The sequence below is a fragment of the Telopea speciosissima genome, chromosome 8 (genome assembly GCF_018873765.1).
Source record: "Telopea speciosissima isolate NSW1024214 ecotype Mountain lineage chromosome 8, Tspe_v1, whole genome shotgun sequence".
In the NCBI taxonomy this organism is placed as follows: Eukaryota; Viridiplantae; Streptophyta; class Magnoliopsida; order Proteales; family Proteaceae; genus Telopea; species Telopea speciosissima.
The window spans coordinates 6,635,983-6,653,194 of NC_057923.1; the positions used below are offsets into that span (position 1 = coordinate 6,635,983).

The 17,212-nt window shown below is 37.7% G+C and overlaps 1 protein-coding gene across 1 annotated transcript; it reads right to left on the minus strand.

The window, feature by feature from the left end:
* Positions 1-5,484: 5,484 nt before the first annotated feature.
* LOC122670560 (BTB/POZ and TAZ domain-containing protein 1-like) lies at positions 5,485-7,762 on the minus strand. Its single transcript, XM_043867494.1, has 5 exons — positions 7,499-7,762; positions 7,008-7,141; positions 6,475-6,778; positions 6,053-6,375; positions 5,485-5,687 (listed from the first exon to the last, which is right to left on the minus strand). The coding sequence occupies exons 1-5, from the start codon at positions 7,673-7,675 to the stop codon at positions 5,516-5,518; spliced, it is 1,110 nt and encodes a 369-aa protein (XP_043723429.1). The 5' UTR covers positions 7,676-7,762; the 3' UTR covers positions 5,485-5,515.
* Positions 7,763-17,212: the final 9,450 nt, after the last annotated feature.

Sequence of the window (17,212 nt, forward strand, 5' to 3'; positions counted from 1 at the left end):
GTAAATTAAGATTCTATAGAAAAATGTGTGATTATTAATTTAATTAAAGTTTAATTTAATTATACAATACTGTTAAGAAGTTTTCATTTTCCTTTTAAAACTGATTTCACTTCCCTAAAAAATAGATCTGGGATTTTTTTACTGTTTTCCTCTTGCTTTGTATCGTTTCATTGATATAGTATCGGCATGATGTCAGGATTAGTGACTAATGATACCTATATAGGAGATCCGATACCAATACCGTAAACCATGAATTGTCTTCATTATGGTTCTGAATCTCAGATCAGATCGGCCGATATAGGTCGGATCGGATCGGATCGGTATCAATTAAGGCTGATCCCGAGATTAGACCGATACAACAAGGTTTGACTGGATTGTTCCCTGGATCGGTCGATCTGATCCGACTGATTTTTTTTTTATTTTTTCAAAGTTTTTAAGTTTTTTTTTTAATATATTATCTTGATCGATACTGATGATACCAACCGCTATTGACCGATCCAATCCGGATAATATCGGACGATCCAATCCCGATATCAAAACACCCACCAACTTTGACCGATACATGACCCGATCCATAAAAAAAAACAATTTTGAAGGTTTTTTTACCGATCCGGACAGGTTTTGGCAACAACCGATACCAAGTCCAATACCTGAAATTTGAACCTTGGTCCTCATATACGGGTGCTAGCTAGTGAACTAGTATTTAGCAGTTTTAGCTTCTCCATGTGATTCAGGGTTTTTTTAAGTCTAATTTTTCTCGAGTTGATGCTCAATGAATGCACGTCTCTTTCTGTTGCTTGTGAATCACATTTTAGATCAGGATAGTCTCCCATGCATATTATTTTGGTTGTTGAGAGGAATCTTAGCTTGCATTTTGTATGCATTCTCAGAACTCCTCATATTCGTCTAGAAAGTCTTGAGACTAAACAACAATTTTTGTCAGAGTCGGTTTTTAGCATGTTTCACAACGACACACATTCTTCCCCTGTTCTAGTGCTGTGTTTGGTATGCATTCTTGGAATGCATTTTAAGTTGATTTTGCATTCTCGGATGTTAAAAAAATATTTTTATCACCCAAGAATGCAAAATCAACCTGGAGGCTGAAATGCATACCAAACACACCCTAAAAAGTTATTAGGAGAACACATTCCAAACCCATAATGCATTATGAGAATACATACCAAGTATAGCCTTAGACTGCTCTTTCTACCTCCAACTACCAAGAGGTTTTGGAGACAAAATTAAGAGCCTCGATTGACATGCATGTGTGTACTAGTTACTAATCAAAACATGACCATGGTTAGTATTTTATTTCTAATTCATGTTTTATTGAACAATCCTTCCATCCAAAGTAATGTGATGAAACCATGGTTCGTAATCTCAGTTTTGATTTTTATCAGTCGAGGTCGATTCCGAGATTAGACTGATCCATCCAAGTTTTATCGGATCAGACAACTCGGTTGGATCGACCAATCCAATTCGATGCTTGCCATTTTTTGGGGTGATTGATATTTTGGGAATTTTGACTTTTTATTTTTATATATATTTTTGACCAATGCATAACGATTTTTTATATTTTATTAATATTTTTGACCAATCCAAACCCGATCTGGTAAAACCTGGATTTTGATCATTTTTTATCGATCCAAGCCAAGTTTGATCGATCCGAATCAATATCAGCCATGACCGGTCTCATGTCCGATACCTACCTTGTGAACCTTGGATGTAACAGTTTAATGTTAATCGTTACATCAGACGCCTCTTAGAATAAGCTCAATAATTCACCCGTGAAGAAGGATTGAATCAAACTTCTACCGTCATCATTATCCCCTACTAGTTAAAGATCTGAAATGCCTTTCACTGTTCTCAGATGCTTATCCCATTACAATGATGACTATCGGTGAAAGAATTCCTTCTTCAGCGTGGCTTAAGAAAAATGTGGTCCTGTTTCAAACATCATCAAGTTATTTGTTAAATCAACCTAGCTTTTCTTTAGTTTTTATAATAGTTTGAAAATTATATGAAAATCAATCATTAATGGTACTGAACAATGGAGAACATTAAAAAAGCAAGGAGAGAACTTTACACATTGTGGGTCATTTAGATAAGATAGACTATCAGATTGACATGTGACCAATCTAAGGAACTCCCATTAATCCAATGGAGAAATGCTATATCATCTTTTTCCATGTGAGGAACGGTGTTAGATGTCAATATAGACTATTGTAACCGGCGTGTAAGAATCTCTTTTCCATGAAATTAATGTTTCAAAGAAAGCATAGAAGGTTTTTTTTTTTTTTTTGTTTTTGTTTGGATACGAAGAAAAGATAGAAGTTTTTTTTTTTTTTAATGAAAAAGAAAAGATAAAAGTTGACGTTCAACAAAAAACATGTTTTATTCTAGACTAAATGTTCTCTGTGTCGGAGTGCAGGTTGTGCCCAAACACATGGGGGTGGGCAAAATGACCACCCTACCCCCTGAATGGTTGGAACATGTGTCTGGGTGCAAGCTGTGCTATGGCACAGAGAACATCAGCCCTTTAATCTAATGGTGATGCCACCATGAAGAACACAATCTCTCCTTGTCAGTTGCAGTGAAATATTTTGAAATATAAGTATTGCAGCTTATTGAGATGGGTATTCCAGCGGAGAGGTTTCCATTTGAAGGATCCGGCTCCTCAATAGGGAGTCAATCGGCCAGGGAGTGATCAGGGACACATCCAACGGCTGAGCTGTCATGCACAAATCCCAGCACACACCAAGTCAGCATGCACGGCTCGTCGGGATGTGTGTGTGGCAGCCCAGCTGTTGAATTTGTCTCTGGGCACTCCCTAAGCGATGGACTCCCTAGAAAGGAGCCAAATCCCCATTTGAATGAGGCTGAAACTTGACATTTGAACAGAGAACCTTAGGATCTACTTATAAAAACTTCAACGTCATTCAACCAACCACGTGGCAACTATTTGTGCCGACCTAGAGAGATTCCTCTGAACCATGAAAAATCTTGGTCCCTTCACTTTTCAAATGTAGATGAAAGCTTAATTTTGCATTTTTTGTTTTTAAATTTGTTTGAGGAGGGTTTTTGGAAGAAGGCATATATAAAACCATAATAAGCTAATTGTAAGGAGGATTAAGAGGAATTCACCCCTTTTAAGGTTGACCTTAGGAAAAGCGAAGTGAAAGTCCAAAGAGTCTTAGACCATAAGAGAAAACGACGGACATAGAATGGTCAAAATTTATAATCCACGAAACTCAACTTAGAAAAGATATGTATGCTACAGCTTTATGTTAGTATGTTATTTGGTCAAATTTGAGACACAATCCCCCAGGAAAGCCGCCCTTAAGTTTCTTATGGAGTTTTTTTTTTATTTTTTTATTTTTTATGAAAGTGTAATCACACAAACCACAAACCATACACCAATCCCAAAAGATTGTCATTATTATTTCAGAAATCAAATTGACCATTTTCAATTATATTTGGTTAACAATTAACTTCCTCGAGGAGTACGGATTTCAAACAAGCATTTCTATTATGTATTTCACTTGTAAGTTTAGTAACTTGCAAGCCACCACTTACATAACGCATGAAAGAAACAACTATCCATTCCCTCCCCTCCCCTCCCCTCCCCTCCCCTCCCCTCCCAAAAAGACCTTAAATCCGATCCAGTTGATTAAGAGGAATTCAATCCTGTTGAGGTTGAGCTTAGGAAAAGCCTAAGTGAGAGAGTCCATAGAGTCTTAGAATGTAAGAGAAAACGACGGACATAGAATGGTCAAAATTTTTAATCCACAAAACTCAACGTAGAGGTAAATCAACATGTCAATACTGTTATTTTTTTCTTAATGAATAAAGCCCTGATGATAGCGTGTACAGCAATATGTCCAAATTCCAATCCATAGTTTGAGGAACCTTCCAATTTTGGTCCACTAATTATGCGTTCTTCATGTTCTAATGAATAAATTTTGAGATAGCAAAGAAAAATTATGTATGCTATAGTTTTATGTTAGTGTGTTATTTGGTCAAATTTGAGATGCAATCACCCAGAAAAGCCACCCTTAAGTTTCTTAAGGAGTTGGCTAAAGGTTACCACTACTATTTCAAGAGTTAAATTGACCATATTCAACTGTATTTGGTTAACTATTAACTTACTCAAGGAGTCCGGATTTCAAACAAGCATTTCCTAGTATGTATTTCACTTGTAAGTTTTGTAACTTGCAAGCCACCATTTACATAACGCATGCAAGAAACAACTACCCATTCCCTTCCTCCCTCCCCTCCCCCCAAAAGACCCTAAATCCGGTCCAGCTGATTCCTGAGTTCAAAATATCAGGCGATTTTTCACTCAATCTGATATCATGTTGAAGCATTGTTCAACCCATCAATTTAAGGTGTTAGATGAAGATTTCAAATTGATATATGAAATCATTCAAGATCCCAGAGTTAGCTGAAGTGAAATTATTCTCAATATTTTTATATTAGAAAAATTATAGTGAAACTAATAAATCATTGATGTTTACATTATAATCTATAAAAACAAAAACTGTCCTTACCTAACTACGCTCTCTTTCTTACAAGGGTTCTTCTAAATATCTAACTTAACCATCATAGCCAGGAAAAGAAGGAACCTTATGTCCGAATTTCACTCCATAGTTGAAGGAATCTTCTGGCCTAATATTTATGCATTCTTCATGTTCTAATAAATAAATTTTGAGATACCAAAGAAAAAATATGTATGCTATAGCTGTATATTAGTGTTATTTGATTAAATTGAGATGCAATCCCCAGGAAAGCCGCCCTTAAATTTCTTATGGAGTTGGCTAAAGGTTGCCATTACTATATCAGGAGTCAAATTGACCATTAACTTACTAAAGGATTTCGGATTCAAACAAGCATTTCCTATTATGTATTTCACTTGTAAGTTTTGTAACTTGCAAGCCACCATTTACATAACGCATGCCAGAAACAACTACCCATTCTCCCCCCCCCCCCCCCCCCCATCCTTCCTAAAAGACCCCAAATTGGATCCAGCCGATTCCTGAGTTCAAAAAATTTGACGACCTTTCCCTCAATCTGATATCATGTTGAAACACTGTTCAACCCATCAATTTAAGGTGTTAAGATGAAAAGGCCAAATTGATATATGAAATCATCCAAGATCCCAGAGTTAGCTGGAGTGAAATTATTCTCAATAATTTTAGATCGAAAAAATTATAGTGAAAGAAACTAATAAATCATTGGTGTTTACATTATAATCTATAAACTCTGTCCTTACCCAACTATCCTCTCTTTTCTTACATTGGTTCTTCTAAATATCTAGCTTGAGACATGGGTTCTTCTAAATATCTAACTTGAGCCATCATAGCCATGAAAAGAAGGAACAGATGGCCAATCTACAAACTTTAGTTTTGTTTTTCTTCTTCTGATTGATACATTTTGTAAAATGAAAGGAACTTGGAGGGGGGGGGTGTTTAAGAATAACATTGAAAGGAGAAAGAATTCATCTCCATCGTCCATGTCACCTCTTCTGATGTTGTAGTTTTCTTGTTGTTTCCCCCCAGTGCTTTCTCATTGGCTTTTTGGGCAACGACAAGGAAGTCATGACTTTGGCCGCCATCACTTTCCTCACTAGTAGTCTCCACCTTGCATCATCACCCTTTTTCACTAATTGCGTTTTCAACTTGAATTGCCTGTCAACCCCAAAAAATCATACAAAAATCCAAACAAGACATTACTATCAAATCTTTTGAATCTCATTTAAAACAGACAAAGAATGGGTCTGAGTGAGTGTGGAAGAAATAAATACAGATCACTGTTTCTAAAATCGGAATTGATTTCAAAATGACCAATCCCTGGAGTAGATGATTCTAAGGTATTTGGGGTTGAACCGATTAGTATTCAGATCTAGGAGACCAATTCTAGGATTTTTAGGATCAATTTTGGCTGATTCCTATCCGAATTTGAAATCCCAATTGGTTTTGCAAGAATACAAAGATCAATTGGAATTATCAAAACCAATTCTACTCTCAAAATTACCAAACCTGGACTTACTCACCTACAAAGAGGGACCTTGCAGGAATCAAATTGGTCGCACTCGCAGATGGAGGAATGGAGTCGGAAAAGCTGCCACATCCGCTTGCACCGACTGCAGCCACCGTGGACCCTCTTATTACACGTGGCAAAATGACAAATCAGGAGTTGCAGGCCTTGACACGTGGAGAACTTCTTACATGGTCCTGTTTTCCTGCTCGGCTCCTTATCGTAAGGACCCACACTCGTACACCCTTCTGTGCATATGTGCTCCAAGCACTCCATTGCTTCGCTAAGCTGCAGATACAGACTCTGCGCCTCCCTATCTCTACTCCTTCGCTGCTTCCTCTGTAATTCCGATTTCCATTATCGTTCATTCATTAGTAATTATTTTACACAATTGAAGGGATTGAATCACTTATTTAATTTGAATTCATCGTTACTCACCGATTCAGAATCGTCGATGAATTGAAGGATTTCGAGCTCGAGCATGGGGTCGTGACTCTGCAAGAATTTCCAGCCTTCGGTCATCTCGACGGTTTTGAAGTCTTTGGAGAGCAACTTCATGCATTTGACGTAAAGATCCGGCGCGTCGCAGAGCCTTGCTAGCTGAAGCACGTCCACCACGGTGTCTGCGTTCAAACGCGCAGCTAACCCTCTGGTGCATCTCTGCTTGAGCTGGCGTATCGAGAAGACGTGAGACAGTGTTAGTAGATGGATCCCGTATTTGTCCATTTCATCCTCCGAGCATCTGCAGTAATCATGCCAGGCGCATTTCGTCATTTCGTTATAGAATTAGTAAAATGGAATTTATCTGGTGGAGGATGGATTTAATTTCATTAAATATGGAGATCGAAAGAAGATCAAAAACAGAAGATCATCAAAAAAAATTTGTTTCAATTGGAAGCAGATGATAGATTTTCAATTTCTCACAAATGACAGTAACCAAAAGCTGGGAATTAGGGAAATGGAGAGCTCACCTGGAAGAATAGAGATATCGGACAAAAGCGAGCACCGCATCGCAAGGAACACCTAGAATGGGGACGATCGTCTCTGATTTCCGATCCTTTCGGGGCCGATATAAAATATTCTCCAATACAGATGAAACCGAAGCCTATGATTTCAGACCAAAAATTGAGAAAGGAATGAACATTAGTCATCATATCAAAACTCAAGTCCCTCTCTCTGCGAAAGAATTACTGTGAAGAAATGAATTCGCTCTTCTCCTATCCAATTGTACAATTTTGAAGTAACTGCCCTTTATTTTTCTCAAATGATTTCAATCTTCGATAGCATTCAGTAAACAAGAAAGAGAGGAAGTAGAAAAACAAATCAATGATCATAACTTTGGTTAGATTTTGAGGAAAAAGCTTAATTTCTGCTTCTAATGTTTTTAAATTGAATTAAGTTTTTTTTTTTCTCGGAAAAAAGGAAAAATGGCAGATGAAGTATTCTGGGACAGTGAACGCACCAGAACGCTGGAGTGCACCGGAATTCTTAATCCTCCAGAAGTAAGAATTCGAACATCGCCTTCTGAAACTGAAATTTCTTCCTTTCCGGCCGAAAACGCACAATTATAACCTGAAGATGAAGAGTAAGCGGCGGGAAACTTGATCGGAGAGACTTTCATAGTTTGATCGTCTTCCATATACAGATAAACAGAGAATTTGAGAACAGACGAGACGAGACGAGACGAGACGAGACGAGAGAGAGTTTTCTTCTTCAGTAGTTCTTGTTTTCTGTGTTCTGGATGGTCTGAAGCTCATTGCGAGGTTGTCTTCAATTTATACACACACAATAACAACGGAACTGGGAAAGGTCAAGGGTCAGCAACTGCTTTTTTATTTTATTTTATTTTTTTTAATGTTGGGTAATGATTTTTAACGGAACGGAAAGAAAGAAAGTTATCTGTTTTCAATATTTTGTTTTTCTTTTTTTTGGAATGATCAGCTGTGAGTGTGAGAGAATATAGCTGTAAACTGACGTTAGAGACGCGTCCATCTAATAAGACAGATCGGTATCGAATCGCCCCCACGGCTGATACTGCATGGTTTTGAAGGTGACTTATATCAATATTTGGCCGATACCGTATTCATGTATGTGAGCGTATGAGAACCGCTCTTAGTTGTTCAGATGGAATCCACCCTGTGGAATCTGCATAAATCGGTTTCTATTTGAACAGCTCAAATCCATTATCGTAAATTCACATACATGAACAGGGTAAAATAATTAAGAAAATCCATTTTTAAAGAAATCCAAGGATAAATTTATCGGATGTCAATACTGTATTGATATCGTATCAGTTTTGAAGATGACCAATACCGTGCACTAAAACCATGAGACAGATTCGATTTCAAATATAATTACAGGAGGGGAGCATCCAACGTAGGACCACAAGTTTGTTGATTCCAGTATCAGCAGAGGTGGCACCTCGTCAGCGATGGATATAGTTACCACTTGTAGTTGGCTTTTTTTTTTATATTTATATATATATATATATATTTGTTATTTTAGGAAGGAGAAGGGTGGGGGGTTCTCAATTCTCAGTTGGAACAAACGTGGAACGCTCGTTCTAATCCTTCCAGCTGTAAATCTGGGCTAACTACAGATCGTTGTCCCGTCAACTTCTGGATATGGTCGGACCGACATGTAGGCCAGTGGCCAATTTATTAATACAGGATCCGTACATATGTACCCTAAGATTAACATCGTTTGACGGTTTCAGACATTCCCCCCGGCCCATTGCTGATGTAGTGATGTGGTGGTTCACCCTGAGACGGACCGAACCGGCACGTTTGATAATTTATAATCCTGTTGACTTATTTGCATATTTTTTGCTTTCCTCTTTTTTCTTGATTAATTATTTTGAGAAATTAAGATGAACACATGGGAACACGTCAGCTTCTTATCCTGGTTTAAGTCAAAAAAGATATTGCCACGACTGAAAATTAAAACAGAACATCCATCAATATATTAAAATAAATCTCTTCTTCTTTTTTTTTCCAAGTTGAGGCCGGACCAAATTAGCAGATACATGAAGAACTGCTAGGGTTATGTTGTATTTATTTTTAAAAGAAATTATAAAATATCTGTGTATTTTTTTTTGGGGAGGTTTTCATACACTGTCGTGTCCCCTCTCACAAAGAGTTGGAAAAGTCATAATCCCCCACCCATTAATTAATGTCTTGAAACTTCCACCCTCTCACATACACAACTTATACAGCTGTGTATGAAAACTTTTCCCTTTTGTTTTTTTTCTAGAAGGTTTTGATTAATGTTGTGTTTCTCACAAACCCATGACCTCTTCCATGTTGGTTCAAGTAGTAAAGGTGAGGAGTAGGAAACTTCGAGTCTAGATTTTAGGGTGGAATTAATGAAAATTATATTGTATAATGGTAAACTACATGAAAGATTGTGGCATGGCCTTACTGTGTGAAATTTCTAATTTGTTGTCGGATCGGACTTACATCTAGTTTTATTTTTAATTTTTTTGCTGATCGCTTTTTAGTGGCACTTTGGAATCAGTTCACAAACTCATAAGATGAAATACAAGACATCATACCCCCAACACTTACTGACATATATTACACTTTGTCCGACATTGAACGTAGTTTTATCAATTTCGTATGACCATTGGCAATGGCTAATTTTATGTGCCTTCTCTCTTAGAGAGACACATCCTTTGGTCTCTTTTGGACGATTCCAAGGGGCATCTCTCATCTATATATAAAGGATGCCTAACACACTCTATAGTATCACTCTTAGTGGTATAAATTCTCTTTCATTCTCATATTATCTCAAACTCATACTTCGGTTTTTGTCTCCAGTTTTTAGTATTGTTTTGAGAAGTGTTCTTATACTTTTGTGTGTGTGGATGGAGCACAACCCAAGTGTGTCCATACGTGACCACTAACTGAGTGCAACAACTACTAGAGGGGCTTCTTGAGACTATTTCATTTTGGAGACTAGTTTGCATTACCTAAATTGCATAGTATGAAGCGTCTACAGTGTTAAAGAAAATGACCAATGGCACGACTTAGTCTCACCGCATCTAACATTTTCAAGTTTAATTATTGCAGTAGACGAATTTATGAAGCACAACCACATTCCATTACATTTCATTTGTTAGCCAGTCGGCCAATTGTAAGTCTATCTCCCATATCATTGTTATATTTTACTACAAGCAAGCCCTAGTAGTCTTTCTCCTATCATTCAAAGATGCATCAGAAACCACAGAATCCCCACCCTACTGGACATTTGAAGTAGCGAAACAGTAGCATAGGGTGAGGTGAGAGCAGGGAAGAAGCTCGTAAGCTTTCTAAGACCTTGGAGGCATCCTAGATATTACAATATTAGGCCAATGAACACTACCAATCAAAAGGGTGTGAATTAGAATTTAAAACAGTTTATTGAAATTGAATTGAATCGCTAAATCGGAATTAATATACCATTTTATTATTCTGTTCAGTTTTGATCTAAAACATTAAAAACAATCGTTTATTAAATGGTTCGATTTGATTGAGAATTAGTTAAAACGATTAGAATCGAGTCAATTGCCTAGTTATATATACTAAATTGATTTAAAAACCGGTTAATCCTGTCATTTTATATATACTCTAATGTCTTATAATGTATTTACACTATTTTAAATTATTTTAAGGAAGAAATAACACCACCTGGTCGCACAGTCCATGGTGTCCTTGCGCCCAGACACAAGGGCAGACGTAATGACTGCCGTATCCTCTTGAAAGATAGAATTAACTAAGGGTGTGGCGATCATTTTGCATACCCCAATCTAGACGCAGAGGCGGAATACACGATGCAACCTGGTGGTGTTCTCTTTTTTTATTTTTATTTTTAAATCATTAATTTGAGAATAAATGACGTGGTTCAAGTCTAGAAGCATCAGATTTCTTTATTAGACTTCAAAAATAGATTTATTCATGAAGTGTCAGAGCCACTTTTGAGTGCAAAACGCCACGCATACCACATGGGAAGAGGATCTGGACTCATATGTAACGGCAATGAACGGAATCCAAATAAATAAATCCTCCTTAATCAAAATATAGCCCAAATTATAAACAATGAACCATTTAAGCAACAAAGAGGCTGATGGCTTATGGCTGATGCAATAATGGTTTTAGGTAGAGGTATCAGATTGTCTGATCGGGCGGCTTGGTTCGGTTTTTTTGGTTTTGATGTGACTTTTAAGGAAATCGAGACCGAACTATTAAGGACTTTTAGGTTTTAATTCGGGTTGGTTCAGTTTAAAAACTAGGTATGGATTAGTTTTCAATAGGGATTAGGAAAATTTTCTAGGGTTCAAGGGTCGGGCTAAGGTTCAATCTAATCAGTAGCCCATCGGTTTAACCTGAACCAACCCAAAACTGAATGAAACTCTTAATCATAAACCGACTCTGGCCCAATAAGGACTCAGTTTGGATCAGGCTCAGTCGGGTCAGGCCAGTTTGACCAGTTCAATTAGGGTGAGCCATCCTTATCTGATTGATACCATCTCAGTGAAACGGTATAAATAAGGAATAAAATAGTAAAAAAAATCAAAGAAAAACTTGTCTAATACAACCGATCCGTGCCAATATCATATCGATTTTGAAAGTGAAGGTGATGGACTGATACCCAACCCCATACCGGGCACTAAAAGCATGGATTCGATAAATATATGGTGGAAAAAAGACAAATTAAGAAGGAAGAAGAGGGGCCCCCAACTTGGTTTGTGGATCGTTCATTTAGTATTTGTTTTTGTGATGGTTAGCTTGGTGGAAGTAAAGGTCAAATATAGGAGTTGCATTTAGCTAGGTAGCCCACCCTTCATCTTGATCTGTCAATTCTGTAAATTGTTTCTAGTGGAGAGTCCTGATTGATATACTATACTACTACTACTATTACTAACCTGACATATCATGTTTCGACAAAAAAGACAGCTTAGCTTATCATCTCAGGATTTTACCAAAAAAAAAAAAAAAGCTTATCATCTCAGGAATTTGGATTCAGGATTGCTGCTTCTTGGAAATTTGAAACGATTCTAAAACTTTTCATAGCCACCAATTTGATCTTTTTAGATCTTCAGAGACGCTGACACAGAGTGAGAGTGACTACTTTGTCTTCAACACCTCAAATCTAATAATCTCATGTTGCCAACTTGTTCGAAGGGCCATATCTCTAACAAGTTTGAAGACATCTTTCAGTCTTTCACCTACCATTTTAATTTTAAGGCTTCGTTTGATTGTAAAGAAAATGCAAATATTTTCTTGAGAAGTAAAATATATCTCTTACAAGAAAAGTCATTATGTATATATTTCTTTTCATTTTCTTTTTCCATTTCCCTTGTAACCAAATGGATCTTAACGATTTGAGGGAGATGAGAGCAATTTGGTTATTTTATTCTTTAATTTTGATTGATTTTTATCAGAAGGGCATTTTGGTCATTAGATTCCCTAAAACTAACGTCTAACGTCCCAAATTAACGAATTGGACCAAAGTGCTACACTATTTTGAAAATAGGGGGAGTTTGCAATTAGAAAAGTTGTAGAGGGCATTTGAACAAATGGACATTTTTAGAGCGGGGTATTTGTAAGAAACCCAAAAAATTAAAACCAAGAGAGGGGGAGAGAGAGAGAGAGAGAGACATCGACTGCGTCTGTCTGTTGGATTCATCCTCCCTGAGATATGTGAGTTCACCTCTCTTAAGGTAGAGGTGAACTCAGGAATGAAGCAACTTTAGTACATGTCAAATTCAAGGTGGGTTACAAAGAAGTAGGGGGTGTCACCTAGTCGGGCTCGGTTGGGTTCGGTCGGGCCTAGCCGGGCCTCACCAATTGTGCAGGTTGCACCGTGTCCGACCATTTAAGTATTCAGTCCGGGCCATGTCGGGCTTGATCGGGGTTCGGTCGGTGTCGGTCTTTAATCGGGTACTAAAATCGGGCTTTAATCGGGTCTTAACCGGGTTGTGGGCCTATTTAACTCTTCATCGGGCCTTACCCGGGTCTTAATCGGGCTTTTACAGAATTAAATTCCTACTTGAAAAAATAAAGAGAAAAGAAATGGATTTCCATCAAAACACATTCAAAACCCAAATCCAAACCCAATTTTTCAAACCATAATCTTTTCCTGAACTTATGTTTATTAGTTTCTACAAAAAAAAAGGAAGAACTTATGTTTATTAGTTTTTATTTACTAATTTGTTTCTTTTTGTAATTATAATTAACTCAAATTTATGAAGTGCTTATGCTTATCAGCTCAATCATCATTGACGGTACTGGGTTCGTCCTGCTATTTGTTTTCTCTTTGGAGCAAGAACACCCCCAGCCCTTTTTGTGTATGTCTGGTTCTGATTCTATGAAATGAGAAGTTTAATGGAGAAGAATATAAACATTTTTCTGAGTTAAGGAAACCCATCAATTGAATTGCCCATTAATTTGGGCTTAATGGGCTAATCATTTTAAGGAGTTACATAGGAAAAGAGAGAGCGTTATCAGGTGGGCTAAATGGATTAATGGAGGGTGGTTTGCTTAAAGGGTCGGGCTAGGTCGGGCTGTAGCTGGGCAGGCTAGGTCGGGATTGAAAACGGTCGGTTCGATCGGGCGCCCGACGGGCTAGGACCCCACACTGGGACCGCCCTATTATTAAACGTGTCGGGCTTAAACCCAACACGTTTAAGAATCGATCCGGTCCGGGTCAGGCTTTAACCGGGCGGGCTCGATCGGGCCTACCGGGCTGGGCCTGGAATTGACACCCCTACAAAGAAGATGACTAGGAATTGGCCTATTTGGATCGGATTCAACCAAACGATTCAGGAAATAATGATTAGGAACTGTGAAAATCGGGATCAATGTCAGCCGATTCAGGCAATAATGATTAGGAACAATGAAAATCAGGATCAATGGATCTTAGTCAATCTGTATTGATATCGGTATTGGATTTTGGGACCGGTACTAATCTGATACCGTGATTTAAATCCTTGAGTCCTAAGCTTTTCATGTCTTTCCTCACCACTTCTTCTAGAATCATTTTAAACCGGTCTACCTCTCCACTCTTTTAGCTCTTTCAATCTGAATCAAATCACCCCTTAGTACAGGATCATTCAAAGACTTCTGTTGCACATGTTCATACCACCTCAAATAAATTTCTCATAACTTATCATATATCAAAACTACTTCTAAATTAGCTATAATTTGTTTATTCTTTATTTTTTATCTTTTCAAGTTTTCTTACATATCCATCTTAGCATCTTCATTTCAATTATACTAAATTTGTTCTAGGAGTCCCATCCAATCACTTAAAGTAGGGGATAACAATAGTAATAAAGAATGAAAGCTGCTTGGATTTTTTATTTTGATCTTTGGTATGGATCAATCTTTATCTTGATCTGAGTTTTGCATCAGAAAATCAAAATTTGATATATCACCGAACCCAAGAGATTAATTAATGGGATGCTGGACTTGAATTGGAACTATCCCTAAATACATACTGGACTATGTCACTAAATTCAAATTAGGATTAATCTTCCTTCCACCCACAGTGAAGAGAGAACCTCTTAACCACGTCATTGAGTGTTGGATTGGACTAGAGCGATTGACCACGTGCTAATAGACAGGGGTGGAAGTTTAATGATGAAACTAACCGTACAGAATCCAATCAAGGGGATCTTGGTGACGAGAAACTTTCCCCATATATAATTATGTATTATTCAATTACACTTCTAATCTCCAACTTGTAATATGTCTTATATATTTATTTATTTATTTAATACATGAACAAGGCCCTTCCAACTTAGGTACACATTTTTTTTAAAATTTTTTTGGAGTCAATACATGAAACTTCTGCATATTTTCTCCATGTTATACATGTGTGAGATATGCATGCATGAGCACATACATTAGGGTAAGGTAAAATTGGAAAATGCTAATATATATAAATACAATGTGTGTATAATATTTAAGGGAAGTAGTTTTCTATACGGGAGTGTGGCCTATGCCAGCACTCTCTCCTCCTTAAAACAAGGGGGCAGAGGTCTCTTTTCACATGGGGAGGAGAGAGATAGTCTCATTGTAGTGCTGGCATAGGCCACACTCCTGAACAGAAAACTTTTTCCCAATATTTAATAAGATATAGGAGTATGGGGATGAGCTTTTAGGTTAGTAGTAGACAACCCTTTCTTGAAATAGTACTAGTGTCGTAGTTGTAGTAATAAGTATGGCTCAGTGAAACCCCTTGTGGGTCTGTGTCTGACCCCTACTGGGTTCCTATCTGGCCCTAGTGGATCCTAATCTGGCCCTAATGTGGGACCTAGCACCCAATAAAATAAATAGAACTTTGAAAAAATCCAGTACTTGGCCAACTCAATTACATTAGTTATTTTATTTTATTTTTCTTACCCACTTCAATTTGAGTCTTTTGTGATCTATTTCATGGATATGCTTTACCGACTTCAGTTTTTAGTGGGCTGTGAGAAAAAGATGGGAATGAAATGTCAACATATTTGTCAACTGGGGCATTCTGGGTTTGTGTACTTATTTAATCTCCTTTTTTGTGGTTTAGAAAATATAATATAGTATTATTTTTTTCAAAGTAAAATGATTAGAAGAAGGGATAGGAAAACTGGTTAAGTTTTATCTCTCAATATTTTTCTTTGAGTAATTGGTTTTGTTTAAAAAATAAAAATCAATTATTTTTTTAATAATAATAATATTGGTTGCAGATTTGTTAGCAGCTCATGGCGCAGTGAAGCAACAGGACTCTATCAGTTCTCTTTGCCCCCATCCTTTATCTATAATGTCCTCTATTTTTTTTATTACTATTTAATGTTGTATCAAAGAGGTTTCTATTAATAAAGTCTACTACCCAAAAAAAAGTGTGTCAACCTTTAATTAGAAGGTATTGTATGTTAGCCCCTTAACTAAATCTTCATATTGCAATAAATGTTTGTGTGTTTGTAGACAAAAAGTATTGTTAGATTACTGTTAGGTTCGTAAAGATAAATATAATTAAGGGAGAAAGAATGCCACCCAGCATGCGTTGTGACGTGTACCTAAGCCCAGACATAGTCACGTGCGAAATGATCTGCACACCCTTGCCTTTCCATGGGGTGGGACGATCATTTCACGTCCGACTGTGTTTGAGCAAAGGTACACGCCACAACACATAACTGGGTGGCGTTCCTTTACCCTATAATTAATTAGTTAATGGACCGAGTTTCCCTCCACCCATGGTGAATGGGATCCCATTCACCGCAAGGCGAGAGAGGACGGGAATGGGTATCGGGAGGGTATTTTGGAACATACTAAAACCCTAGGAGGGGTTTGTACGTGAACCCTAGGATGGTGGGTGAACCATCCTCTATGGGTGGAGAAAAACTTAGTCCTTAGTTAAGTTTTTTCACCAAAAAAATATTTTTATAATTGACACTCTTAAAATAATAATCAATGCGAAATAATTTTATGACGAAAGGTTTTGTGCACAGTTGTGCAAAAGGCTGTCGGATGGAGACAAGAACCCCCATCGAAATGACTACAAACCCCTCCCCTTATTTACGCAGCATCAATGCCCCTCCCCTCCCATGCATGAATCCCTTCCCCTCACTTATTAATAATAAGAGAGAATTAGTCTTCCCAAAAATAATTATTAAAAATATATGAAACTAACTTGGTTTCTCAAAAATTACTAAGATATTATTTATTTATAAAATAACTTGTAGACACTGGATTTTAGTCCTCCCCTTGGCGATGATGATGTACGGGACACGGATGGATTGGATCGCACCCTCGCACCCTTACTCCTTTGGAAAAACCAGAAAAATACAGCCCACAGGCCCAAAGAGGCAAAAAGCCCATTTCTGACCCACAAAAGGCCCATTTAGAGCCAAAAAATCAAAGAAAAGTGGCACTGCGTTTCCACTGCGCCGTGGACATCTCCACGGCACCATGGAAGCATCCACGGCACCTCCGTACATTTTTCACGTCACCATGAGGGGGTGTGACATTAGCTTGCTGATGTCACCCGCGGCGTCGTGGAGGGCTTTTCTGACCCAGCTCGTGGGCCACCTCCCCCTACAAATAGGAGGGTCCCTCTCCCTCAGTTTTCAAGGATTCTCGGCCAAAGGGACCCTCCTAGTGCGAAAATCTCCTCTTTTCCTCTCTTTTGACCCCTTTTTGAGGCAAAGTTCTAC

Bases quoted from the DNA above. Each gene is read 5' to 3' on its own strand.
- LOC122670560 (XM_043867494.1), bottom strand. From the start codon at position 7,675: ATGGAAGACGATCAAACTATGAAAGTCTCTCCGATCAAGTTTCCCGCC. The intron at 7,142-7,498 runs GTGCGTTCACTG...CTGAAATCATAG, and splicing joins CGGTGCACTCCAGCGTTCTG to GCTTCGGTTTCATCTGTATT. The intron at 6,779-7,007 runs GTGAGCTCTCCA...TGATTACTGCAG, and splicing joins CGATATCTCTATTCTTCCAG to ATGCTCGGAGGATGAAATGG.